The sequence below is a fragment of the Dromaius novaehollandiae genome, chromosome 21 (genome assembly GCF_036370855.1).
Source record: "Dromaius novaehollandiae isolate bDroNov1 chromosome 21, bDroNov1.hap1, whole genome shotgun sequence".
Lineage (NCBI taxonomy): Eukaryota > Metazoa > Chordata > Aves > Casuariiformes > Dromaiidae > Dromaius > Dromaius novaehollandiae.
In genome coordinates, this window is record NC_088118.1 from 4,262,221 (window position 1) to 4,287,031 (window position 24,811).

At 56.2% G+C, this 24,811-nt stretch overlaps 1 protein-coding gene and 1 long non-coding RNA gene across 10 annotated transcripts in view; one reads left to right on the forward strand and one right to left on the reverse strand.

Moving 5' to 3' along the window:
- Positions 1 to 20,684, forward strand: part of TECTA (tectorin alpha) — a 61,560-nt gene extending 40,876 nt beyond the window's left edge. For 6 of the 9 annotated variants that reach the window (XM_064524278.1, XM_064524270.1, XM_064524273.1 and 3 more), the window contains 18 exons: positions 63 to 655; positions 2,027 to 2,600; positions 4,436 to 5,046; positions 5,444 to 6,005; positions 8,219 to 8,418; positions 9,989 to 10,372; positions 10,645 to 10,931; positions 11,061 to 11,341; positions 11,544 to 11,654; positions 12,556 to 12,758; positions 13,171 to 13,334; positions 13,445 to 13,693; positions 14,330 to 14,492; positions 14,881 to 14,968; positions 15,618 to 15,734; positions 16,457 to 18,008; positions 19,548 to 19,660; positions 20,375 to 20,684. In XM_064524278.1, the coding sequence (XP_064380348.1) occupies positions 63 to 655; positions 2,027 to 2,600; positions 4,436 to 5,046; positions 5,444 to 6,005; positions 8,219 to 8,418; positions 9,989 to 10,372; positions 10,645 to 10,931; positions 11,061 to 11,341; positions 11,544 to 11,654; positions 12,556 to 12,758; positions 13,171 to 13,334; positions 13,445 to 13,693; positions 14,330 to 14,492; positions 14,881 to 14,968; positions 15,618 to 15,734; positions 16,457 to 16,557 (4,688 nt within the window). In that variant the 3' untranslated portion in view covers positions 16,558 to 18,008; positions 19,548 to 19,660; positions 20,375 to 20,684. Of the gene's footprint in view, positions 1 to 62; positions 656 to 2,026; positions 2,601 to 4,435; positions 5,047 to 5,443; positions 6,006 to 8,218; positions 8,419 to 9,988; positions 10,373 to 10,644; positions 10,932 to 11,060; positions 11,342 to 11,543; positions 11,655 to 12,555; positions 12,759 to 13,170; positions 13,335 to 13,444; positions 13,694 to 14,329; positions 14,493 to 14,880; positions 14,969 to 15,617; positions 15,735 to 16,456; positions 18,009 to 18,982; positions 19,092 to 19,547; positions 19,661 to 20,374 lie in introns of all 9 variants that reach the window. The other 3 variants (XM_064524271.1, XM_064524274.1, XM_064524275.1) reach the window with 3 other exon arrangements.
- LOC112982693 (uncharacterized) lies at positions 14,199 to 23,038 on the reverse strand. The gene is made up of 5 exons (XR_003259034.2): positions 22,971 to 23,038; positions 22,276 to 22,331; positions 19,783 to 20,633; positions 17,793 to 17,979; positions 14,199 to 14,482 (listed from the first exon to the last, which is right to left on the reverse strand). It is a non-coding gene; the product is annotated as an uncharacterized LOC112982693 (long non-coding RNA).
- Positions 23,039 to 24,811: the final 1,773 nt, after the last annotated feature.

The window sequence follows — 24,811 nt, forward strand, 5'->3', positions numbered from 1 at the left end:
GGCCCTAAATCATGCAGCCACATTGTCCTCCTGTTGTTTCTGTCCCCTCTCTGCCCCTCCAGCGACAGCCATGCAGTGCCCGGAGTTCAGCCACTACTCGGTCTGCACCAGCAGCTGCCCAGCCACGTGTTCGGACCTCACGGCCCCGCTGGCCTGTGGCTCCCCGTGCACCGAGGGCTGCGAGTGCGACGAAGGCCACGTCCTCAGCACGGACCAGTGCGTCCCCGTACAGAAGTGCGGCTGTGATGTCGATGGCCGATACTACGCTGTCGGGGAGTCTTTCTGGGCTGCTGCGGACTGCACGGTGGAGTGCCAGTGCGAGGACGGCGGGGAGGCCAGGTGCTTTAATACGACCTGCCAGGAAGGAGAGATCTGTGCTATTGAGAACGGCTACCAGGGCTGCTATCCCAAGCGGGAAGCCCTGTGTTTCGTGGGGCAGAACCAGGTGCTGCAGACATTTGATGGTGTAGTGTTCCCCTATCCGCTGGAACACTCCTACACGCTGCTGAAAACATGCCCAGAGAGACCGGACTTCATCGAAGTGGACATCAGCCAAAAGAAGCCGGGATCTGCTCCTAACGGGCTCCGTGCCGTGAGGATCCAGGCCGTCAGCCAAGAGGTCAAGATCGGAGGCACTAGCCCAGCAGAGATCAAGGTAATACGGCCACTGTCCCTGCGGCCAGGGCGGGAGGTATGGGCTCGCACCGCGTCATGATGTCCTTTCTGAGAAACCCCTTCTCCATCGGAGCAGTTGCTGCTCCCAGGACATTTTATCTCGGGCTCCTGACCTCAAAGGGACGGTGAGGAGCTGAGCATATACTGGGCTCCCAACCTGCTCCCAGCTGCGCGCTGCCCTCCCCTGTCTCTGAAGGCCTGACCTGTTTAATGTCACGTCAGTGAAGACAGTGGGTGGGGGGGCTTGGCCACAGAGCAACAGATACTGATGTCCCAGCGTGGAGAGGAGCTGGAATTTAACGAGTATTTGTTCAGGCACCTTTCTCGCGGCACAGGGAAGGTGAGGCTGTGAGCTGTCTGCCCACAGAAACTCTGCTCTGAAAAACTGCCAAGACTGGGGGCATGCGGGAAATAAATCTGCAAGTTGTATACTGCAAGCCCTTGGTTTTTAATTAAAAGTACAGTTGCCTGCAGAGCCAGTGGTTATACTGCTGTTACAGTCAGCAAAATGGCTGTGGAGAAGAAGGAGCATCTCTAACGGAATATCTCTAATCCCAACCCTATCTGCTTGCTCGGAGTTTCACCGGGAGGGTTTGCTTCTCTTTGTCCTGCTGAGCCAGGACAGCCACAAGAGAGAAAGCGGGATGGTATTCTGTCTCATGCATCATTAACTAGAGCCATTGCTAAAATTCCCAGCTAAGCCTCATTTGCCAAACATTTATTAGCAGTGAATGATGGTGCAAGATGCAAGAAGAGCTCGGCCAGATTGATGAAAGCCCAGCTCGAGGCTTTCTCAGGAGGGGACTGAGTAATAGCCGTCCAGCCTCTGGAAGGAGCCGTCCAGCAGCGGCTGTGTCGGCAGGGAATGAAGCAAGTGCCCTGGCATCCTCCACCGCAGATTTGACCTAGAGTCACTTCTGCCCGTGACCTCGGCGCAAGTCTGTGCTGCCAGCCAGCACACAGCTCTGTCCCAAAGCGTTTGAGACATGAGGGCTATGGCAGCACTTGGAGGGAGCCCACATGTGTCACTGCCGCTTTGGGGCCCTTTAGGTGACTCTGAAGTTGTTGTAATACAACTGTTACTCCTGTCTGCTTGCTGAGTTGACTTTGGAGGCTTTTCTAACATTACTGTTTTCTCCTCCAATGTTTTCTTCCTTGAAATTGTCCTCTGTTTGCGGGACAAAATGCAGGGAAGCAGCTGCTTCCTCAGCCAAAGGCAGTGCCCAGTCTTTGATGGTCCAGCCCGGGTCGGGAAGCGTTTCGCATTGCTGATACGGTTTTGCTGGTGGGCAGGAATGGCCGCGCGTTCACATTGCCCTTGGAAGCAGCTCAATACGCTCATTCTTTGCAGGTGAACGGCTACGACGTGGAGCTGCCGTATTCCCACCCTTCTGGCCGACTGGAAATTTACCGTAGCCAAAACGGCACCGTGCTGGAGTCGGAGGGCCTCCTGAGCATCCAGTACTATGATTCAGGCCTCCTGGAGATACGCCTCTCCACTGCCTACTTCAACTGTACCGGAGGTCTGTGCGGCTTCTTCAACGGCAACAGCAGCGACGAGTTCTGCCTCCCCAACGGCAAGTGCACGGACAACCTAGAGCTCTTCTTGGAGAGCTGGACCACGTTCGACGAGATCTGCAACGGCGAGTGCGGGGACCTCCTCAAGGCCTGCAGCAACGACTCGGAGCTGCTGAAGTACTACAGGAGCCGCTCCAAATGTGGCATCATCAATGACCCCACCAACAGCTCCTTCCTGGAGTGCCACAGCGTGGTCAATGTCTCAGCCTACTACAGAACGTGCCTGTTTCGTCTGTGCCAGAGCGGAGGCAACCAGTCGGAGCTCTGCGACTCTGTCGCTCGCTACGCCAGCGCCTGCAAGAACGCAGAGGTGGACATCGGCCAGTGGAGGAGCTACAGCTTTTGCCGTGAGTCCAGAAAAGCCTTTAAGTACTTTTTGGGGGGTTGGAGGGCGCACAGAGGACCTCAGGTGGTATCTTTTCCTCAGGTCTTTTTGGTGTGCATGGGATGTACATCCTATGGCATGACAGAAGTTATGGCCTTTCTTCCCCCCTTCCCCGTCACTTGCTTGTGCCCCTTGCTGTTGTTCTGCTGCAGCTGAGGATCGAAAGCATGTTATAGAAAGGGCGTTCAGAAGGGTGGCTGTGAGCCAGAGGGATGTCAGAAGCTCACTAGAAATCCAGCGTTTATGGCAGCGGTAGGCGTCTAAAATCACAGAAATGGGGAGGGGAAGAGGTGCCTCAAGACTGGAGATCTGGAGCGATTTATTTACTCTCATTGTACGATGACGGAGGCTAGGGCATGGGAAAATCTAGCGGACGTGCTTTTGGTTGTGCAGAAAGTTGAAGTAGATAATCAGGGAAATGGCTCTGGCTTGCGAAGTCTAAGGCAGTTATTTTGAGCCAAAATAAGCAGCGTTCCTCTTTGTGGAGAACTGCAAGCGTTAGGGAGCAAATCCCATCTCCTCCTTCAATCTCCATACTGTGGCCAGCATGGCAGGGCCGTAATTCGGGAGCATGGCACCTAAACACATCTGTGAGAGTATTTGCAATATTGACGGACTGGAACAATCTCCAGTTGAATGAGGCTGTCTGTTGTGGGGGTATCGAGATACAATGCAGAAGCAAAAGGGGTCACTGCACATTTTCTTTTGTGCAGCACCGCCCTACGGCTCTCTCCCACTGCTCCCACAGTACAACCCTAGGGAACCAAAGTGAAGGCTCGCAGTCAGCAAATACCAGTCAGTCAAAGGTTTGTTTTGCTGTTGGAAGAGCGCCGTCCAATAGAGCTTTCCTCTGTGACGGCAGCCAGCGTGCGTGAAGTGCTCTCCCACGTAGCGCGTGGAGCCCCGCATTCAGGTGAGCGGAAAGGAAGCAGGCGAGTCTCCTCACTTCTTTAGTGGGTCTCTCGCTTTTTTCAGCTGGGAACCCACTTTAGCTATAGCAGCATTGTAGCAAACCCCAGTCCCATATTGCATTGGGGGCCCATTCTTGTGGGAGGTGGCAAGAAAACGGGTGACTTGTACTTTAAGAGTGCAATGTTTTTGAGCCTGAAGACAAGAAAGTGTCGTGCTTTGTACTGAAGGTATTTTCTAAGTGGTGCCTGTGCCTGCAGAGACAGATTTCCCAATTAAGTAATTTCATGGTGGTGTTTCAGGAGACATCAGGAGTTTTACGATGCCGTGTAGGAGCGTTACAGAACCGCAGATGGTTTCTAACAGTACTGCAAGCCATCAACAGAGGCTAATTTGAAGAAGGCATGTTTGTAGCTATCGCTGTAAACTTGCTGTTGATGTGAAAACATTCATAATTCAAAAGCAAATGTGAAAAATCCACAGTGCAGAAGTACATAATAGGTGGTGGAGTAGCCTCTGTCTCTGTCACGGAGGTTTAAGAATGGCATCTGTTGGGGAAGTGGGGGAACAGCACGTCATCTCGGCTCTAGGTGACATCTGAAGGCCGTGCCCTGGACTCGGCCCCTTAGAATTCGTGGGAGGAGATGTCACTTGGTACTTTGCAAGGCAAGGACTTGATGCGAGGACCAGTGATAGGGAGAGGAGAGAATAAAGAGGATTGTGCAAAGCAGGTGGCCAGGAGGTTGGTGGCACCAGGCCTCCCCTTGCTTTCCTTTCTGAAGCAGTTGATCCTTGCATTATCCCACCTTTTGTCCATTCCCACATTGCCTGCTCCCTCAAGGCCACCAGAGCCACTAATGCCATGTACTATGTTTGATCACCCTCCAGCTCTCACGTGCCCAGAGAACAGCCATTTTGAGGAGTGCATGACCTGCACTGAGACCTGCGAAACGCTGGCGACGGGCCCCGTCTGCATGGACAGCTGCGCAGAAGGCTGCCAGTGCGATGACGGCTTCGCTCTCCAAGGCACCCGCTGCGTTCCTCGCAGCGAGTGTGGCTGCAGTTTCGAGGGGCGCCAGCTGGCCACCAACCAGAGCTTTTGGATGGACATCTCCTGCCACTTTCTCTGCTACTGCAACGGCTCCGACAACAGCGTGTACTGCGAGAACGTCCCCTGCAAGGACGATGAGTACTGCCTGGAGGAGAACGGCCTCTACTACTGCCGCGTCCGCACTGATGCCTCCTGCATCGTTTCTGGCTACGGACACTACCTGACTTTCGACGGCTTCTCTTTCGACTTCCAGAGCAGCTGCACTTTGGTCCTTTGCACCACGATCTCCCGGCCAAGGTCGGAGAGATCAGACACTTTCCCCACGTTCACCGTCACCGCCAAGAACGAGGACCGGGACCCGTCCCTGGCCCTGTGGGTGAAACAAGTGGAAGTGGAGGTCTTCAATTACAACATCGTCATCCACCGTGCCTACAAATACACAGTGCTGGTGAGCGGGGGCCACGAGGGCGGGGGAGAGGCAGTCACCCTTCGCTCGGGAAAATGGCCCAGCCACGGTTTGGGAGCATTGGATATCCCCATCTGAGAGAATGTTTCTGCCCGTGTCAGCCACAGCTCCCAAAAGTCATTGGGGTTTCTGTTCCACAATTCCTTATGGATTATGAGCTTTCTAGAGGGGAAGGGGAGCAGGGAATATCCTAGGCTTTTCCCTAAGGTGCCATGGGACACAGCTTTCGGAGGGGGCCTTCCTTTTGGCCACTGCTCTTTGGAGCTTGTAAGGAGGCTGGCAGAGACTTGGTCTCAGCAGCAAACTGCTTTCGTTCGCATCCTCATGCGGAAGCACTGATTGTCTCTGCTCACTAGGCGTCTTGTTTTCTTTCCCGCAGATTAACAATGAACGTCTCTACCTGCCTCTGAAGTTGGGCCAGGGGAAAGTGAACATCTTTGCCTTTGGCTTTCACATCGTGGTCGAGACCGACTTTGGGCTGAAGGTGGTGTACGACTGGAAGACCTTCCTCTCCGTCACTGTCCCGCGTAGCTTCCAGAACCTGACCTACGGTCTCTGCGGCCGCTACAACGGCAACCCCGAGGACGACCTGGTGGCCTCCAGCGGTCTGGCGGCGGCTGGCGTCACTGACTTTGGCCAGAGCTGGGTCAGGCGGGACACGTTCTGCCAGGTGGGCTGCGGTGACCGCTGCCCTGCCTGTGGGAAGGTGGAAGGCTTCTGGAAACCGCAGCAGCTGTGCAGCCTCATCCCCAGCCAAAGCGGTGTCTTCGCAAAGTGCCACAGCAAGATCAGCCCCGGCTTCTTCTACAAGAACTGTCTCTTCGATACCTGCATCGACGGGGGAGCCATGCAGACAGCCTGCAGCTGGCTGCAGAATTACGCCAGCACGTGCCAGACCCAGGGCATCGCCATCACCGGCTGGAGGAACTTCACCTCCTGCTGTGAGTACCATGCTGCCTTCTAGCCTTTCTTCCCTGGACACATCTTCTGGGGCTGTCTGCTCTGGGGCAGAACCCTGAGGCAGCGGCAGATCTGCGGCGTTCACTGTGGGCACGCGTATCGCTGCTGAGGGATCGGGCACGCTGTGGTCCAGACGCTGACGTGTCCGAGCCCAGTAGGATGTGGGAGGCGCAGAGGGCCATGGAGATGACGCTGGGTGTGTGACTGTCGTGGGGGTCCGCTCCGGAGGTGTGGCGATAGAGATGGTCTACGCTAGCGGATGCCTGCTTGTCTGCCCGACTCTTGCACTGTTCCGTGCAGGTTGGAGGAAGCCGGACGTCAGGGGGTGGGGAGGACGTGAGGGCTGCCATACCTCCCCATCGGATAAGGAGGCAGTTGATGGAGTAGTGAGAGAAAGCAGTGTAGGGGCTGTAGGTGCAGTAGCTAAACATGTGCAAGGCAGAACGGTCCAGGAAACGGGCAGCTGGAGGTCTGGCTTCCCCGCGTGCCACCTGTGTCCCCCATTGCCAGGTGAAGGCCAAGTAGCTGACCCACCAGCATTGAGGGATGGGTTTTAGAGGCACCTTTCTGCGATGTGGACAATGCTGAAACCTTTTTGGCGTTTGACATCAAAGGGCAGTTGTTGATCTGTTTTCAGTGCAAGTGCCTCCACGCTGTGGAAAGGATTTAAAGCTTGTCCCTGCTTTTGATGGAGGAGGAGACAATTTCCAGCCCCCTGCAGCCTCCTCCTGACCCTAAAATGTAATTGCCTGGGCAAGAAAGCAACGGCTGCTGACGCAAGCCTTTCTTGGCTATAAGAAGGGCACCTTGCTGCAAGGAAGCTGCCTGAGAAGGGAGGGGCAGAGATGTGTTAGGTAAAGAGTGTCTGCAGGAATGCCCAACGCAGGTGGAGAGGAGCACAGGCAGCACTGTGCCAACCTCTGCAGTCCTCGGGAGGCCAATGCGATGCGAAGGGAAGCAGCCCAACTTATGCGACCCAGAGCAGTCTGAGTGATGCCAAAAATAAAGCAGTGGTCAACCACGATACAGAGAAGAGGAGACACGGAAGAAAAATAGCGGAGCAAATAGCCTGACAAGGAAGAGATGCGTAGCAGATTTGCAGGAGTTTATCTCTCCTGTTGACACATTCATAAAGGAAATAGAGCTGTGGAAGAATGAGCGATGGCCACAGAACATGACAGGCCTCTGCGCATTTGGGAGAAAACACGTCTGTCTGGTAATTTGCTCGGCTCCGTGCCAGAGCCAGCCACAGCCCTGCTCTGCCCTAGCTCGGGTCAGAACGGCCATGCCGGATCCTAAGGAAGGGCCATGCTGCCGCCCGACCCGCTTCACGTCGGTGCAGTGCTGTCCCCGTGCCAGGAGGGTCCCTGGTCCCTAAGCAGCCTAACGCTGAGAAGCGTTAAAATTGGAGTCCCGAGATTGCAGCAGGCACACTGCGGGACTGTGCCTGGAGCTCCCCTGTGCCGGGAAACCCGCTCGCGGGGCAGCAGCACGCCAGGCACCGGCAGGCCCATCGCTCTCGCAGGGAAAAGCGTCGCTCCCGCAGTCGATTTGCTGGAGTTGTTTCAAACTGCATGTGCCGTAGCAAAAGCAGGGACGGAAAGAGTTAAGAGTCCAGTTCAAACAGCGTCAGCTACTCTTCCTTTGTTAAGCATGAATTGTATTAGTCATATTCACAGAGAAGAGTCCGCGTCTGCACTAATGAAGCTGCCTGCTATTGTCAACAAGTTTACAGCGCAGTGTCCAATTAGGTGCTGCAGAAAGGGACTCTCTCTGGCAGCCAGACTATCTGGCAAATCAGATGGAAAGTAATTTTCATTGCTAACAAGACCGACAATTAAATATGTGCTGTTCTTCTGTCTTACACACAAAGTCATGGCTTAGAAAGCACTGCTGCCAACAGCGCGGACAGCGAAGCCGGGACCCGGGACACTGCACGCTCAGTCCAGGGTCACCCCTCGTCTCCCTTTTCAAGCCGGTGAGGCCGAGGGCACAGAGAGGTTTTTTCCCCGGTGTGTGCACCTTTGGGGCTGGAACCACCCTCTCAGGGTTTCTGGTGGGATGGCAAAGATAACAAGCCAAAATGATAACCGGCTGCCAAAAATGATACCGGTTGCCAAGCCAGTTAGAGAGGCCAGTTTTGTCTGTCGAGCTAACCTGCGCCTCCCCGCTTTCTCCCCTTTCTGCATGGCAGCCGTCAGCTGTCCCCCCAACAGCCACTACGAGAGCTGCGTGTCCCTGTGCCAGCCCCGATGTGCCGCCATCCGCCTGAAAAGCGACTGCAGCCACTACTGCGTGGAGGGGTGCCAGTGCGACCCGGGGTATGTCCTGAACGGCAAGAGCTGCATCCTTCCCCACAACTGCGGCTGCTACTCGGACGGCAAATACTACGAGGTACGTCGGCCGTGCCCTTCTCTCGGTCCTTCCCCCACCCCTGTTCTGGTTTTGCCCGCTAGCATCTGGCACCCCGAGCGGGGAACATGGACAGGCTGGAGCCTTGTACGGTGTCGTGTCGTGTCTTTTCCCCGGGGTAGCAACGTACCCCAGGGGTGTGCTGTGTTTGCCTCTAAGGGAACAAGCCGTGCACGGCCAGCACCTGCGCAAACTGTTTACTATGCAAGCAGCGTGCACTGACCCCCTGCCCGGGCTCAGCGTCTCTCAGCCCGAGCCAACAGGCAGGCAGGCTGCAGGCCGTTTGCGTTAGGGCACGGATGAAAAAACAGGTTTTGTGCACACAGGGCTGTGCACGGTACGGATGCTGGCGTCCGCGAAGCGCTGCGCGTAAGAGCCGCGATCTCGCCTGGGCTGGCATTGAACAGCAAACCTCACGCTGGCTGATCCCCACTGCTATGCTGCCCAGGTGAAAGGTGTGCAGCTGGCGACTGAGGGGCCGGCAGAGGCTTTGGGCCTAGGGAGTCCCGGGGCAGGTTGACGCAGGGCCAAAAGCGTGTCGATACATGCCTGGTCTCAGCCACGGGTAGGTTACTTTGACCTACGAGTTGCACAAGATGCTGCTGAGAAGGGTGGCCACCACGTTCTGTGGGCGGCATTGCCTGCAGTTGTGTGGCTGTTATTTTCCTGCTGAAGATGTTACGTGCACTGTTTCATCACTGAGCCAAAGAAACTGGTTTTGTGCAATTATTCCAGTCTTCTGATATGTGGACCTCAGTCGATCTGTATTTGGCAGGCAGAGCACAGAGAGGTGGTCCGGGAGCTGTTCAGATTGCTGTGGTTTTTTGTGTGTGTGCAAGAGGGGCAGGTGGTTGCTGTGGAAATGCAAACTTGCTGTTTCTTTGCTGTGGCGGAGTCGCAAAGATTTGGGAGGAATTTGCATGTCGTCGCCTTGTGCTTTGCTCGCGTCTCTCCACCCTCGTTGCCCGCTCTGCCTTTCCCTGTGGCTGAGGAGAGTGAAAGTGCATCGGAGAGTCTGTGAAGGATAGAAAGGGATTGATGGGGTCCATGGACTGTGAAACTCGGCCATCGCGCAGCGTGGACCAAATGGCCTCCGGGACGTGGTGCTGGCTGTCGCAGATTTGTGTCTGCTTTGTGCAGCCGCCCCTGTTTGTCCAGGGAGACCGAGCTGCTCCCCCACAAGAGTAAGAAAGCGATGTGTGTGCCCTACATGCCCTCCGCCAGTCCCGGGACCCCCAGCCCACACCCTCAAATCCCCCCCACATCCTAAAATGGGTGAGACGCAGCGAGGTCACCCCTGCTGTGCGGCTCCGGCCATCCTTCCCGCTGGTCCTGCTCTGCTTTGCCACGCACGGGGCTGGAGACCAGGAGAGATGCCATGGGGCGTCCCCTGTTCAGGGACGGCTGCACCCACCGGACCCTGTCAAAGTGCCAGTGCTGGTGTCAGAGATGGTGTGGGATCAGTGGCGTCCTCTGAGAGACGTCCCCCCACCGTCTGAGCCTCGTCAGACCGGGGTCCTGAGCGGGTTGTCTTCCCGCCTCTGTCTTTCAGCCCAAGCAGCTCTTCTGGAACAGCGACTGCACGCGCCGGTGCCGCTGCTTCCGGCGCAACCTCATCCAGTGCGACCCGCGGCACTGCAAGTCCGACGAGGAGTGCGCGCTCCGCAACGGCGTCCGCGGCTGCTTCAGCACCAAGAGCTCCTTCTGCCTGGCGGCGGGGGGCGGCGTCTTCCGCACCTTCGACGGAGCCTTCCTGCGCTTCCCGGCCAACTGCGCCTTTGTCCTCTCCACCATCTGCCAGAAGCTGCCCGACTTCTCCTTCCAGCTCATCATCAACTTTGACAAGTGGTCCTCACCCAACCTCACCATCATCTCCCCTGTTTATTTCTACATCAACGAGGAGCAGATCCTTATCAGCGACAGGAACACCGTCAAGGTAAGGTCTTGTCCAAAGCGTCTGCCCTCCCGGAGCAGGGCCGAGCAGTCGGGGAGCAGGGGAGCAACTCCCTGAGCGAGGGGAGAATGAGCCCGTGGCCTGAGCTTTGGCTCAGCCCCGACCTGGCCAAAGGGGCTGCCCCAAGAGATGTGGTGTTCTCCTGTCCGGGGCACGGGGAGGTGTTAGCGCTGATGTTTTCAGGTGGCTTCTGCTTACGTTGGGAGGCAGAAATTAGAGCGGCAACGTCAGCCTTGCATCCTTTCCCAAACCAGGTGAACGGCAGCCAGGTGAGCGTCCCCTTTGTCACCGGGCTTTCCACCAAGATCTACAGCCTGGAGGGCTTCCTGGTCATCGACTCGAGCCCTGATATCCAGATTCGCTACAATGGCTTTAACGTCATCAAAATCACCATCGGGGAGCGGCTGCAGAACAAGGTGTGCGGCCTTTGCGGCAACTTCAATGGTGACCGGACGGACGACTACGTCACCCTGAGGGGGAAGCCCGTCGTCAGCAGCGTGGTGCTGGCCCAGAGCTGGAAAACCAACGGCATGCAGAAGAGGTGAGCTCTCGGCCGGCCCTGCGGCGCTCAACGCGGGCAGGAGCAGAGGGGTTCGTTGCGAGCGGGAGCATACGGTCGGGCAGCAGGTCAGGCACATCTGGACTCCCGTGTTGTGTGTCATGCCCACAGCTGTAACGAGCTGCAGTACTCTCAGTACGCTGCATCCTGCGACAACGTCCAGATCCAGATGCTGCAAAGCGACAGCTACTGCCTGAAGCTGACGGACATGAAAGGCTTCTTTCAGCCCTGCTACGGCCTGCTGGATCCCCTGCCTTTCTATGAGTCCTGCTTTCTAGACGGCTGCTATAACCACAAGAAGTTCCAGCTCTGTGGCTCACTCGCTGCCTACGGAGAGGCCTGCCGCACCTTCGGCATCTTGGGTACCGAATGGATCGAGAAGGAGAATTGCTGTAAGTGAGCTGGGGGATCTCTAGCCATGCAGTATGAGTTTAGGGGAGGTTTCTTCTAAGTCTCACACCGAGCTGACCCTGGGTGGAGAGGGGAAGTCACCAGAGGGGATGGCTTCAGCTGGGCTGCCGATGGCACGCAGAAGCGTCCGCAGTCTGGTCTGAGAATGAAGGTGTCGTTTCTCGTCCCTCTTTTCCTCTTTAGCAGGAGTGGTGGAAGACCCCTGTGTGGGCGCTGACTGTCCCAACCGAAGCTGCGAGCTGGACAACGGGGGGGAGCTGTGTGGCTGCATCGAGCCTCCGCCCTACGGAAACAGTGAGTCTTCTCGTCCCAGCAGTGAAGTGGTGCTCGGTGTCGGGTCAGAGTAGCGTGGGCATTTTGGAGGCAGTCTGACAGCGGAGGCTTGTGAAATGGGGGTGCTGGGTGTCAGGATACCTACCTAGCTGGGCTTGTTTCATTGTGAGTGGTCAAACAGGAGCAAAGCCAAGTTGGAATCTCTTCCACTTCTGTTTGGGTGCGTGCATTTGGTTTTCTCGGTCTCACGAGCAAGCTGTAATTTGGCAAAGCACGGCGATTCGATTGCTGGGCAAAGCTGCAGCCAAAACTGCCACAGTCTCGCATCTGCTTGGAATGCGGACTCATGTTCGCAGCTCAGAGTATTTTTGTGGTGCCCTGGCGGTCCTGACCCGATGCATGGTGAGGTAGAAGATAGGTAGGCTCCTGCAGTGTTATATGTTTGTGCAGATTTTAAGTGCTATATGGCACAATACTGACCTCTGCACAACACCCCGCAGAAACGTGTGCCCATTAGGTTTCTGAGACCGCGCTCGCTGTCCCTGAGGCTGCAAGTGGGTTCCCTATGAGAGCGGGAGCCCCACAGTTGGGTGCACCAACGTAGTGCATCAGACATACCGGGTGTGGTGGGGTTGTGCTGCAGGGCCATGTCCTCTGTCCTGTGTTTGTGCATATGCTGTAAGTCTTCCCTGGCACAAGCGGCCAGTGGCGCGAGCACCGTCGCCATTTGGGCACTCAGGGTTTGGGGGTGGGGGGTTGTTATTGCGTGATGCTGTTTTGGGAGATAGACAAGAACCACTGTGCTCTCCTGCAAGAGCAGCTCATGCTGGCACCTCTGAGGAGAGAGGGCCAGGCAGGCTGGTGGGCCAGGTTGGCGGCACTTTTGGGGGAGGTTCTTATACTTTATTTTACACTTCTCTAGACACACATGACATCATTGATGCTGAGGTGACCTGCAAAGCTGCACAAATGGAAGTGTCGATCTCGAAATGCAAGCTCTTTCAGCTGGGCTTCGAGCGAGAGGGGGTGCGTGTTAATGACCGTCACTGCCCCGGCATCGAAGGGGAGGATTTCATCTCCTTCCAGATCAACAACACCAAGGGGAACTGCGGGAATGTGGTGCAGGTACGGCGGCGTGAGGGGAAGCAGAGCTGGGAGCAGAGGGCAGGCCGCTCGCTGCAGGGGACTTCTCCATGGGGGAGCAGGGCCGGTAGGACTGGGGGTGGTGTGCCAGAACGGCTGTCCTCTCAGAAGCGGCGTGGCATGGCTAGATGCAGGGGTGGGATACCTTTCAGTGGCACGTAGGTCGGCTAGTTGCGTGACAGCGGTTTGGGCGAGCGTACGTTGGTATTGCCGTGCGGGGCAGTGAGCCGAGGCTCTTGCCGCTGTTGTTCGTAACCCTTCCGGCGAGGGCCAGCAATGTCAGAGGGGTGGCCGAGCCCTCCGTCGTTTGGCTGGTTTCAGGGGTGAGGGGCGTGTTAGGAGTGAGAGAAGGGAGACAGGAGAGCTCACGCGGCACCGCTTGCCTCCTCTGCAGTCTAACGGCACGCACATCGTCTACAAGAACACGGTGTGGATCGAAAGCGCGAACAACACAGGCAACATCATCACCCGGGACCGAACCATCAACGTGGAGTTTTCCTGCGCCTACGAGCTGGATATAAAAATCTCTCTGGATTCTGTCGTGAGGCCAATGTTGAGGTAAGCGTGGCGGCAAGTTGCCCATCCCATCCTTTCTCCATGGGGTTGAGGTGTGGCGCTGCCTTGCGAGTTTTTGCCTTACTCTGAGCTTGTTTTTATTTCATCACTAGTGTGATTAACCTGACGGTCCCGACCCAGGAAGGCACCTTCACGACCAAGATGGCCCTATATAAAAATTCATCCTATAAGCACCCCTATCGCCAGGGCGAAGTCGTGCTGACCACCCGGGACGTGCTCTACGTGGGGGTCTTTGTCGTCGGAGCAGACTCGACCCACTTGATCCTGACGCTGAACAAGTGCTACGCGACGCCCTCGCGGGACAGCAACGACAAGCTGCGCTACTTCATCATTGAGGGAGGGTGAGCTACCACAGAGGGTGCTTTGTGGCACCTGTATTTTTCCTTTTTCTTGCCAATTAGGAGGGTGTGCGGGGGAGATTGTAAGAGCTGGGGGAGGAATGGAAAAAGGGGGGTTGACGGGGCATTGTTATGGCACGAGTGAGGCAAGGGACGGACAGTCGAGAACTGGCAGAAGGCATGTAGCCGACTGCCGTTCAGGAAAGTGAAGGGGAAGGTGTTCATTGCCAGGGTGGGGGAAAGCCAAGCATTTCTGGGCTAAGGGAGGGAAAGTTGCTCGCCGAGTCTCCGGCATCCCCAGAAGCGACGTGTGGCAGGGTGTCGCGGTGGTGGAAGAAAGCTTCCCACGTTGCCAAAGCTACAAGGGAACTGAACTGTTGCTGCTGAGTGTCAGGAAATGGGATTACAAATAAATCAGTAATGTCACAGAGATGCTGAGATACACAGCCAGGTCGCATTGTTGCCATCCATTTGCGATATGCTGAAATGAAGTGCTGCCATGCTCTCGTGGATAAGGTCACTTTATTGGCATTGCTCTGGGAAGCAGGAGAGGGGACTTAGAGGGACAGGAGAGGGCAGAGGCTCCTGAGATGAGGTTGCATCTGTGAGGGCCTTGGTGAGCACGAGCCATTTATGCAGGTGCCAAAACATGAAGGACAACACCATCGGCATTGAGGAGAACGGGGTGTCATTGACTTGTCGCTTCCACGTCACCGTCTTCAAGTTCATCGGGGATTACGATGAAGTTCACCTCCACTGTGCCGTCTCGCTCTGCGACTCGGAAAAATACTCCTGCAAAATAGTAAGTTTGCCAAATGCTGAACATCTGTTCAGCCTTTCTGTGCAGGGGGAGAGATGTCCCTTAAGAAAACAGTCCTGCAAAACGGTTAGTTTCCCAAATGCTGACAGATGCCTTGGCGCACAGGGGAGGGGGTTTGCCAGCTCCTGGGGAAAGCGCCAAGAGCATGGTTCTGAGGCGCAGGAGACAGCCTCGTGCGGAGGCCAGGAGGACTCCCTTTCCCTCCCGGTGACAGGAGGGGCGTTGGCTACGGCCCGGTCACGTACGGGGCCTGAGCCCGGCCACAGAAGTTGGGGAGTTTGGGAGACGGGGATGGGGACGGGCTGGAGGGGCGCGGGGCGAGCCCGGGCATGGGTGACAGTGACTGAGGCTGACTTTTGTCCCTGTCTAGAACTGCCCTCAGAATAGCCGGATGGCCAGGGATTTCACCACAGAGCCCAAGGAGCAGATCCTGTCAGTGGGGCCTATTCGCCGGAAGCGTAAGTGTGCGTGGCACAGAGCAAGAGCTAGGGTTAGTCCAGCTCCCAACGCATCCCTGCTGAAGCGCTCCGGGAAGGCTGGAGTAGGATCCCCGTCTACTTGCGCCAGTTTGTCGCCAGGCGCCTGTGCCCTTCCTGTGTGCAGGCAGGGCCTGGCAGGAGGAGTCCAGGGCATCTCGGAGCTTGCTCAGGAGTAGCCTTGGCACGAGGGGTGCGTGATTGTGCGTGCCAACCATATGGGTGCTGCCCCGGCTGGTGTGCAGGCTTTGCCTCGCCCAGTGATTTTATTAGGCTTTGGGCCTAGCTGTGTGAGAGCGCAAGAGAAACAGTGTGGGAGGCAGCAGGAGCCCGGTGCGCACGGAGCTGTCTGTCTGCGGAGGAGAGGCACAGGGCAGCGTCTGCTTGTCTCTCTTTGTGGAGAGGCCCAGTAGTGCGTAGGGCATTGACTGGCTCCTGTGCAGTCTGGGTACAGGAGTCCTTGCACATCCGAGTGGGATCGCTGTCCTGCGTTACAAGAGGGGGAGCTCCTGGCCGGTTGACAGGAGGGCTTCAGAGGGTCTGGCACCATAGCCAAGGGAGTGGGTGTGGGAGGAAGGACTCGGGGTCGAGGCATGTCTGTTAAGGATATGCCCGGGCTGTTTGCACCCAGGGTCGGACTGGTGCGAAGACAACGGAGGGTGTGAACAGATCTGCACGAGCAGAGCGGATGGGCCTCTGTGCAGCTGCGTCACGGGGACGCTGCAAGGGGACGGCAAGAGCTGCAGAGGCAAGTCCTGCGGGCGGCCCGGGACATGCACAGGGGAGCCTGTGCGGGATGTCGGGGCGAGCACGTGAGGTCAGTCACAAAATGTACCGTGTCCAAGGCAGGAGGGTAGAGGGTCACAAAGGGCGGCTAAATGGAAGCACACAAGTCCAGAGCAGGTATGGATTAAGGCTGGGAGAGCAGTGGAGATCCTGGGGATGACCTGGTGGCCCCAGGGATGGACAGGCACCTAGGGGCCTGTTGTGTCGGAGATGTGAAGTGTGGTGGGGGGAGATGTCTGGCCGGGTTGAGATGGCACACTCTGAGGCTGATGTGCTGTGAAAGGCAGATGGGCTTTTGAGGCCGGTGGGGTGGGGGTGGGGGATCGAGGCAGGAGGCTCCTACAGCAGCAGGGAAGGGAAGGCGGGGGTCGGAGGGAGGGAACGGACTGTGAAATTTTGGGGCTATGTGCGGCAGGGGAGCGGGGTGCCCATGGCTTTTGTGCTGGCTGGGTAGTCTGTAATGGCTCCTAAGAGTATCTCTTTGGGATGCTGGAGGGGCTGAGCTACAGGTTGAGTCCTGCAGGACAGTGCAGTGATTGCCTATGGGCTGAGCGGGTGAGAGGGCAGTTGGGGAAGGTTGGCAGGGAGTGGGCTGTATTCAAGCAGTGCAGCCTTTGTGCAGAAGGTTGTGTTGAGTCCTTAAAAGCAGCGGAGCTCACGTGGGTATTGTTGGTCTCTCTGCAGCTTCCAGCTCTTCAGGGGAATCCCGAGCCTGGGTCTCTGTCCTCACGGTCACCCAGCTGTTGCTGTGGCTTTGTATGTATAAATGGGACTTGACCTCATAAGGGATGTGCGGCTTTGCTGCCCAGTCCGGTACTGTTGTTTCGTAAGTCTGAGTATCTGTAGGATAGGAGCAAGTGCCCCCAAGCAGCAAGCCGACCTCTGACTCACACCGCTGCCAGCGATGGGGAAAGCAGGAGCAGAAGTCAATTGGAAAAGCAGCAGGATGCAGCCCGGGAAGGGCAGATGAAGTGTCTGAAGTGCCAGAGAGGCAATGGCACGGTGGAGTGTGATGTTTTCTGGAGGGATGCTGGACCTTGCTGTTTCTGTAGTTTCTTCCCAGGTTGTCTCTCGTGATGGCCCCTGTAGTTTGTGTGGGGGGTGGTAGGGCTCTCTGCCCAGGATGTCGGGGGCACTCGAGTGCCAGTTGGCATCAGGGCCCAGGTGTTGTCTGTGACTGCATTGTGGTGAGTCAGGCGGTGGCAGTGCTTTTGAGCGAGCAGAGTCATCCTGAGGTAGGTGTCCCAGGGCAAGGTCTCGGTGCTTGCACGTGGGTTTGGGTCATAAGTGTCTGATGACACCTTGGAACTAGTTGGGAGCGGTTAGCTGCAGCAGGGCGTCCATAACGCACATGATTGCAGGCCGTGTCCCCTCCTGTTGGGCCGGGGGGGGGGGGGGGGCACATGTCTAAACTTTCGAAGCAAGGAGTCCATCCAAAATTGTGCAAAGTGCCTTCTCCCAGGGGTGGGTGCCTGTGGCTCCATAAAAAGAGGTGCGGAGGGAAGCCCTGCTGTCACTGAGGGATAGGAGCCACCACGGTGTCCTCAGTGGGGTCGGTCACGGGAAGAGTGAGAGCAGGTCCAGTTTCGGTGAGTCCGGCGGGAGAGTCGGGAGTTGGCTTGGTGCGTCGGTAGGCTTGGGCGGGGGGATGGTTCTTTTGCTGACATGTCTTGTGTTTGTACTCTGCGAACTGGCCGAGTGAGAATAAAATGTGTTGTAACCCTTCCTAAACTGTGTGGTCATGTGTGGTGGTGTTGATGCTGGGTCAGGCAGTCGGCGGGAGAAGGGCAGCGGGTGGGGGATACAAATTGCGAGGAGCCGTGTGCCGGGCGGTCGGCGTGGGGCACGGAGCCGATGGCTCTGGGGGAGCGGAGGGGCAGGGACAGGGACCTCGGGTTTTGGTTGTGGCTTGCCGCTGTGCGGTGGAGGGTCTGGGTGGGAGAGGGGGGAAGAGGGAGGCAGTGGTCCTCTCCCTTTGGGTTGTGTGCACATATGGGGGGCAGGGACTTGAGGGTCTTACCTGTGTGCAGCCTATTAATGCTCTCTGCTTCCATCCTTCTGGCTGTCCTTGGCAATCCCTGCGGTGGAGAACTGGAGGAGGTCACCGAGCCCCAGGAGAGGAATTGCAGCCGGGAAGGGTTCTTGCGGTCCGAGCGAGGAGCTGCAGCATCGGTCGGTCAGAGTGAGGCATCCCAGCGTTCGGATCCCTGCAGGGATGACAGCGCAGGATGTGCAGGTCAGTGATGGTCCTGGCCTTTGATATTTTGGAGGGGGAAGAACCTGTGAAGTAGTTAATGGTGTTGTGTTTGTGTCCCTGCTATGGTGGTTGTCAAGGCCCAGGGCTTATCTTTGTAGGGGTAGGAGTGGTAGGGAGGCTCAGAGAGGCTCAGGGAAGGGCAGGAAGGTTGCGAGGCCAGGTGACGTTGTGGAGGTACGATGTGCAGGGGTCTGGGTGACCGTGTGGGGTCGATGGTGGGCTGAGTCTGTGCGAGGAGAGGTGGGAAAGTGGGTAGTCCTCAGAGAAGCTGGCGGGACGTAAGAGCGTGGCCGGGAAGGTGCTGTGAGAGAGGGGGCACAGGGGAGTGGTGCTGTGACAAGTGTGAGGGGTTTTGGACTTGGACAGTGAGGTAGTAGGGGTGGGAGGGAGAAGGTGGGCGAGCAGTTGGGAGGCACATGTAGGGCTGGTGTGCCCCATGGCCGGTGAGGGGTTTGGCAAGCACGGGGTGGGGGGGGCACATGATGGGGTGGTATGGATGTGCAGTGCAGGGAATAGAGGATGAGGTTTTCTTCCCTGTTGTGGGAAGAAAACACCCTCTGTTTGGTGCTTGGAGGTCTGTAGCGGGGGTGGCAAGTACGGGAAGCCAGGTAGCGCGATGGTGGAGGGGAAGGGTGTGGGGTGTGCACGGGGGAAAGGGGCCGAGAGATGGGGGAGCCGGTAGGGGACCAGGACCTCGGCGGTGTTTGGGGCTGGGCAGCGTGCCAGGTGTCACCGTGCCCGCTGGCAGGTCTGTGGAAGGCCAGTGTGGCTGTTAGGGTTGTGTGGCTGACCCTAACTGAAGGTGGCTGTGGGATTTTGGTGACATAAGGAAAGGAGCTTGTGGAGGGGAGGGTAGAGGCGGTGGCAGGGAAGCTCGGGGACTCTGGGGGAGGGCCTAGCGCTCAGATTTTCAGGCTTCGAGCAGTAGCTGGCATTGGCTGTGGGTCTTCTAGGTGCATGGTGGAGAGGCCGCCTTGTGCGGGGAGGCAGAGAGAGGAGCGTGCAGGAGTCATGTGTGGTTGGAGGTGCTGGATGGTGGCCGCTCGCTGCTGCCCCGGGAAGGTGACGCGCTTTGGGACGAATGCAGGGGGAGAGTTGGTGTGCTGCCTGGTATTTGGTGGGGCAGGAGCAGGAGTGGGATCTTGGCGCATGTGGGAGGGTCGCCAACTCTGGGGGGGGGGGGATAGGGAAGGGCTTGGCAACAGAGCTGTGTGAAGCGCTGGACTGTGCGGCAAGAGAGGAGGAAAGTGGCCCTGCTCTGAGCAGACAGCGTGTGAATAAGAGAGGGTGCAATGGTGGCAGTTGTGTGTCACGTGGCAAAGGAGCTGGTCACAGAAGCCATGATGCACGGGCTGCCCGGGGTGGCGGTCAGGCTGGACGTGCGAGGCCCTGGGCGGGGGGGCAGGCAGGAAGTTTTGCTGGGGTTGTCAGTGGGATTGTGGCAGGGGAGGTTTGTTGTGAAGGGCTTGGCTGATGATTGGTTTTGTTTTTGTTTTTTTTCCCCCTCCCTCCCTCAAGATGTGCCAGGAAGATATTTCAGTGTGGGCAGTAATGGAAGCAACGTGCCACATACCAGGACCCTGACAGCCTGCAGAAAGGATTTGTGAGCAACACTTTGGAGCATGCTGAAGGTAAGGGACAGTGTAGATCTTGTGTGAAGAGTGCTCTGTGTGTGTGACCTAGACCCACGCCAGTAAGCTTTGTACAAGTGGAAGTGGAGCAAGTGTGGGAGGTCTGTTTGGGGCTGGCTCACCTCGTCCCCAGAGAGATGCTGACTGGTGGAGGTGTGCAAGTCTTGTGCAGTAGTGCACAGACGGGAGCGTGTGGGTACTGGGTGGTGTGCCTGGAGGAAGTTTTTGGGAGAAGGGTTGAATATGTGAAAGGTGAGGGGTTGTCTGTTGGCTAGGTTGCTAGAGTTCTGTTCTGTTTTGTTCTGTTCTGTTTTCTGCTGTTTTCTGGTTTCTTCTGCTGTTTTCTGTTTTGTTTTCTTCTGTTTTCTGTTTTCTTCTGTTTTCTGTTTTGTTTTCTTCTGTTTTCTGTTTTCTTCTGTTTTCTGTTTTGTTTTCTTCTGTTTTCTGTTTTCTTCTGTTTTCTGTTTTGTTTTCTTCTGTTTTGTTTTCTTCTGTTCTCTGTGTGTGTGTGTGTGTGGGTGGATGGATGGATGGATGAATGAATGAATGAATGAATGGAGAGATAGATAGACAGATAGATAGGAGGGTGCATGTGCACATGGCTGAGGCTGTCAGCTTGGGGTTAGTCTTTGTGGGGAAGCACCTAGGGGAGCAGGTTTGGCTGCGAGTGGACTAGTGCCAGGGCCCTGAAATGTTGCTCTTTGTCCAAAACAGGCTGTGTGAAGAAAGGAGGACTTGTCCACTTGCCTCATGGAGAGACTAGAGAATTTGTCAGTATGACTGAAGGAGCGGCAGGAGGAGGAGGAATGTATCCAGTGCGAAGAAGCGGTCAGGAAGGCATCCCTGGAGAGATGGCATCAGTCTTCTCGCCATGTGGCTCTTGTGGCCCCAGCGGACTTATCTATGATGTTTGGCGCGGTGGTGAAGGGTGTGTGTGGGGTCCTTTGGTGTGGGCTTGCAGTCTTGTCTATATCTGTGAAGAAAGAGGCCTGTCAATAAAGGATGGCTTTGTGCTGCAAAGGTATGTTCGTCAAGGTATGCTTATTTTTTGTGTGTGTGTGAGGTTTTTTTTTTTTTTTTTTTTTTTTTCAGGTGAGTGCATGGAGTACAGTTGGGCCTGTCCAGACCAGACAGGCTAAGTCATCAGAGAGTGGTGGGGAAGGGTAGTATTAGCTCCTGAGCATTGCGCAGTGTGTCTGGTCTTGCAGGAGAGGGGAGTCAGTGGAAGAGGAGGAGCCTCAGGGGATGGGCCCGTGTCTGGGTGGGCAGATGATAGGGCCCTGTTAGGGTGTTTGGAGGGAGAGCAGATAGATAGTTTGGTAGCTATCATCTAGGTAGGAGGGAGTTGGGGTAGGTGAGTGCCTAGGAGGTAGTCTGAGTGGATAGGTAAGCACGTACTGACCTAGGTAGATGGAAAGGTGGAGAGGAAGATTGATGACTAGGTTGTTGGGTGGCTTGAGTGATGGCCTGGCAGACTGATAGCTGGGTGGGGATGTGTATGGTGCTTGGTGTACAAGGTGCTCTGGAGAGCTGCAGGCACAGTAGAGGACTTAAGTAAGTCTCTTGCTGAGTCAGTAAGAGACTTAGGTGTTGGGAGGGAGGGAGAGATGACAGGTATGTAATGAAGTAGATAGATAGAGAGGAGAATTGACAGCTGGGTGCTTGGTGTACCAGGTGCTGCAGGCACAATGGTGGATGACTTTATTTATTTTCTTACTCACACAGCAAAAGACTTAGGTGTTGGGAGGGAGCCTGCCAGCCAATGGGGGCTGGCCCAGCCCCCCCGCTTTTCCCATAAATCCAGGGGGCCGCAAGCGACCACGGAGCGGAGCGACCAGGGGGCAGCGCGACAGGGCACTTAGCAAGGCACTTCGCAAGGAACGAGCAGGGCCAGGGCCCCACACTCTGCCCGACGTCCAGGGGGGGTGCCTGGGCAAGCCTCGCTCGCCTGGGCCCCCGGAGCACTTCCAGAGGCCTCCAGGTAAGCGGCGGGGGGGGGGTGCCTGGGGGCTAAGGGCGGCGAGGCTTCCCCGACGTCCAGGGGGGGTTCCTGGGCAAGCCTCGCCGCCCTTAGCCCCCGGGGGACTTCCGGAGGCCTCCGGGTTAGAAGGGCCCAGGCGTCCTGGGCCGCCCTTAGCCCCTGGAGGCCTCCAGCTAAGAAGGGCCAAGGCTTCCCTAGGAACCGCTCCCGGATGTCAGGGAAGCCTTGGCCCTTCTTAGCTGGAGGCCTCCAGGGGCTAAGGGCGGCGAGGCTTGCCCAGGAACCCCCCCTGGACGTCGGGCAGAGTGTGGGGCCCTGGCCCTGCTCGTTCCTTGCGAAGTGCCTTGCTAAGTGCCCTGTCGCGCTGCCCCCTGGTCGCTCCGCTCCGTGGTCGCTTGCGGCCCCCTGGATTTATGGGAAAAGCGGGGGGGCTGGGCCGGCCCCCATTGGCCAAGGCCCTGCAGAGCTTCACCACTCCTCTGCTCTGGAGTGACATCTCCAATGCAGACCAGGTCAGATGCAGGGGGGGCCACGCCTCCAAGGCAAGGCCCCTGACCGACTTACCTGCCCACTCAACCCAGTGAGCCAGCCATCCCCCTGGGGGGTCTCCAGCCACATTGCTGGACTAACTCACCTGTCTGGGGCTGCCTCACTGCATCACTCTCTTCTGCTCCACTCCAGCCAAAATACCTGCAACAGCAAGACACTCTCAGTCACCACAAAACAGCTGCTGCTTCAAGCCACCCTTCTCACCAAAAGACAGACCCCGCCCCTGAACAAGCCAAGTCTCTATCCACCACCAAGAGCTTCCCTCCGCTAGGGCCCCTTTGAGCCACTTATTTCCACCTACACCCTCCCCTCCAGTTAGGCATCCCGTGGGCTGACAGCCAACCATCCTGGCTGCAGAGCTGAAAGACTCACCTGCCATCCACAGCTCTCCACTCCAGGCTGTCCAGGCTCCCTTAGTTGTCCACTGCAGACCCCCGACTCCTTCCTTCTCCTCCCATGAAAACTACTCACCTCTCTGCTGCCAAAAATCCCCAGGGGTGGGGGCCAGGCCACCTTCCCCTTCCCCTTCCTGAGGAACATGCCCAGAGTGCTGCCCCACAGAGGCACGCATTGCATGCTGGCTGCCTCCAAAGACAAAAAGGCCTTCCCCAACAGCCCCCCGAGCCCTACTGCACGCCCAGGAGCTGGCACCCATCCCCACAGGGCCGTGGGATGGGGCACTGTCCCTCGCACCCCGCAGATCCTCTTCTGCTGCACGTCACGCCCCTGGCGCGTGCCAGGCCTGTCCCGCTGCCACTCCTGCAGGGCGACGTCACCTACCTCTCCTCGTCTCTCGGCCACTGCACGGTCTGCTGCAGCCGTCCTCTCGCACCCATTGCTCTGCACCTGAAACACAGGGACCACGGACTGACTTACTATTTGAATGCAGGGGCCACTTAAACACTGGGGCCACTTACTTACTTATTTAAATGCTGGGGCCACTTACTTATTTATCTAAACACAGGGACCACTTATCTATTTACTTACATGCAGAGGCCACTTACTTACATACATGCAGGAGCCGCTTACTTATTTAAACACAGGGACCACTTACACGTAGGGGCCACTTACTTACTTACTTATTTATTTAAACACAGGGACCACTTACTTACATGCAGAGGGCACTGACTTACTTATTTAAACACAGGGGACACTTACCTACCTACCTACCTACCTACCCACCCACACACACACACAGGGGGCCACTGACTTACACGCAGGGGCCACTTAATTACTTATTTAAACACAGGGACCACTTACTTACACACAGGGGCCACTTATTTAAACGCAGAGCCCACTGCCTTACTTACACACAGAGTCCACTGACTTACTTACTTACTTATTTATTTAAACACAGGGGCCACTTACTTACTTACACGTAGGGGCCACTTATTTATTTATTTAAACACAGGGGCCACTTACTTACACGCAGGGGCCACTGCCTTACACACAGGGTCCACTGACTTACTTACTTATTTATTTATTTAAACACAGGGGCCACTAACTTATTTATTTATTTAAACACAGGGGCCACTTACTTACACACAGAGGGCACTGACTTGCTTACATGCTGGGGCCACTTACTTACTTGCTTATTTAAACACAGGGGCCGCTTATTTAAACACAGGGGCCACTTATTTAAACGCAGGGGCCACTGCCTTACTTACACACAGGGTCCACTGACTTACTTACTTACTTATTTATTTAAACACAGGGGCCACTAACTTATTTATTTAAACACAGGGGCCACTAACTTATTTATTTATTTAAACACAGCGGCCACTTACTTACTTACACGTAGGGGCCACTTACTTATTTATTTATTTATTTAAACACAGGGGCCACTTACTTACACACAGAGGCCACTGCCTTACTTACACACAGGGTCCACTGACTTACTTACTTATTTATTTAAACACAGAGGCCGCTAACTTATTTATTTATTTAAACACAGCGGCCACTTACTTACTTACATGTAGGGGCCACTTACTTATTTATTTATTTAAACACAGGGGCCACTTACTTACACACAGAGGGCACTGACTTGCTTACACGCTGGGGCCACTTACTTACTTACTTGCTTATTTAAACACAGGGGCCACTTATTTAAACGCAGAGCCCACTGCCTTACTTACACGCAGGGTCCACCGACTGACTGACTGATTTATTTAAACACAGGGACCACTTACTTACACGCAGAGGGCACTGACTGACTTACACACTGGGGCCACTTACTCACTTGCTTATTTAAACACAGGGACCACTTACCTACCTACTTACTTACATGCAGGGGCCACTTACGTACGTACGTACGTACTTACACGCAGGGGCCACTTACTTAAACACAGGGGCCACTGACTGACTTACACGCAGGGGCCACTGACTTACTTACTTACTTACTTACTTATTTAAATGCAGGGGCCACTGACTTAAATGCAGGGGGTCACTGACTGACTGACTGACTTACACGCAGGAGCCACTGACTTACGCACAGAGGCCACAGACTGACTTAAACGCCAGGGCCACTTACTTAAACGCCAGGGCCACTTACTTAAACACCAGGGGCCACTTACTGACTGACTTAAACACAGGGACCACTTACTTACTCACATGCAGGGGTC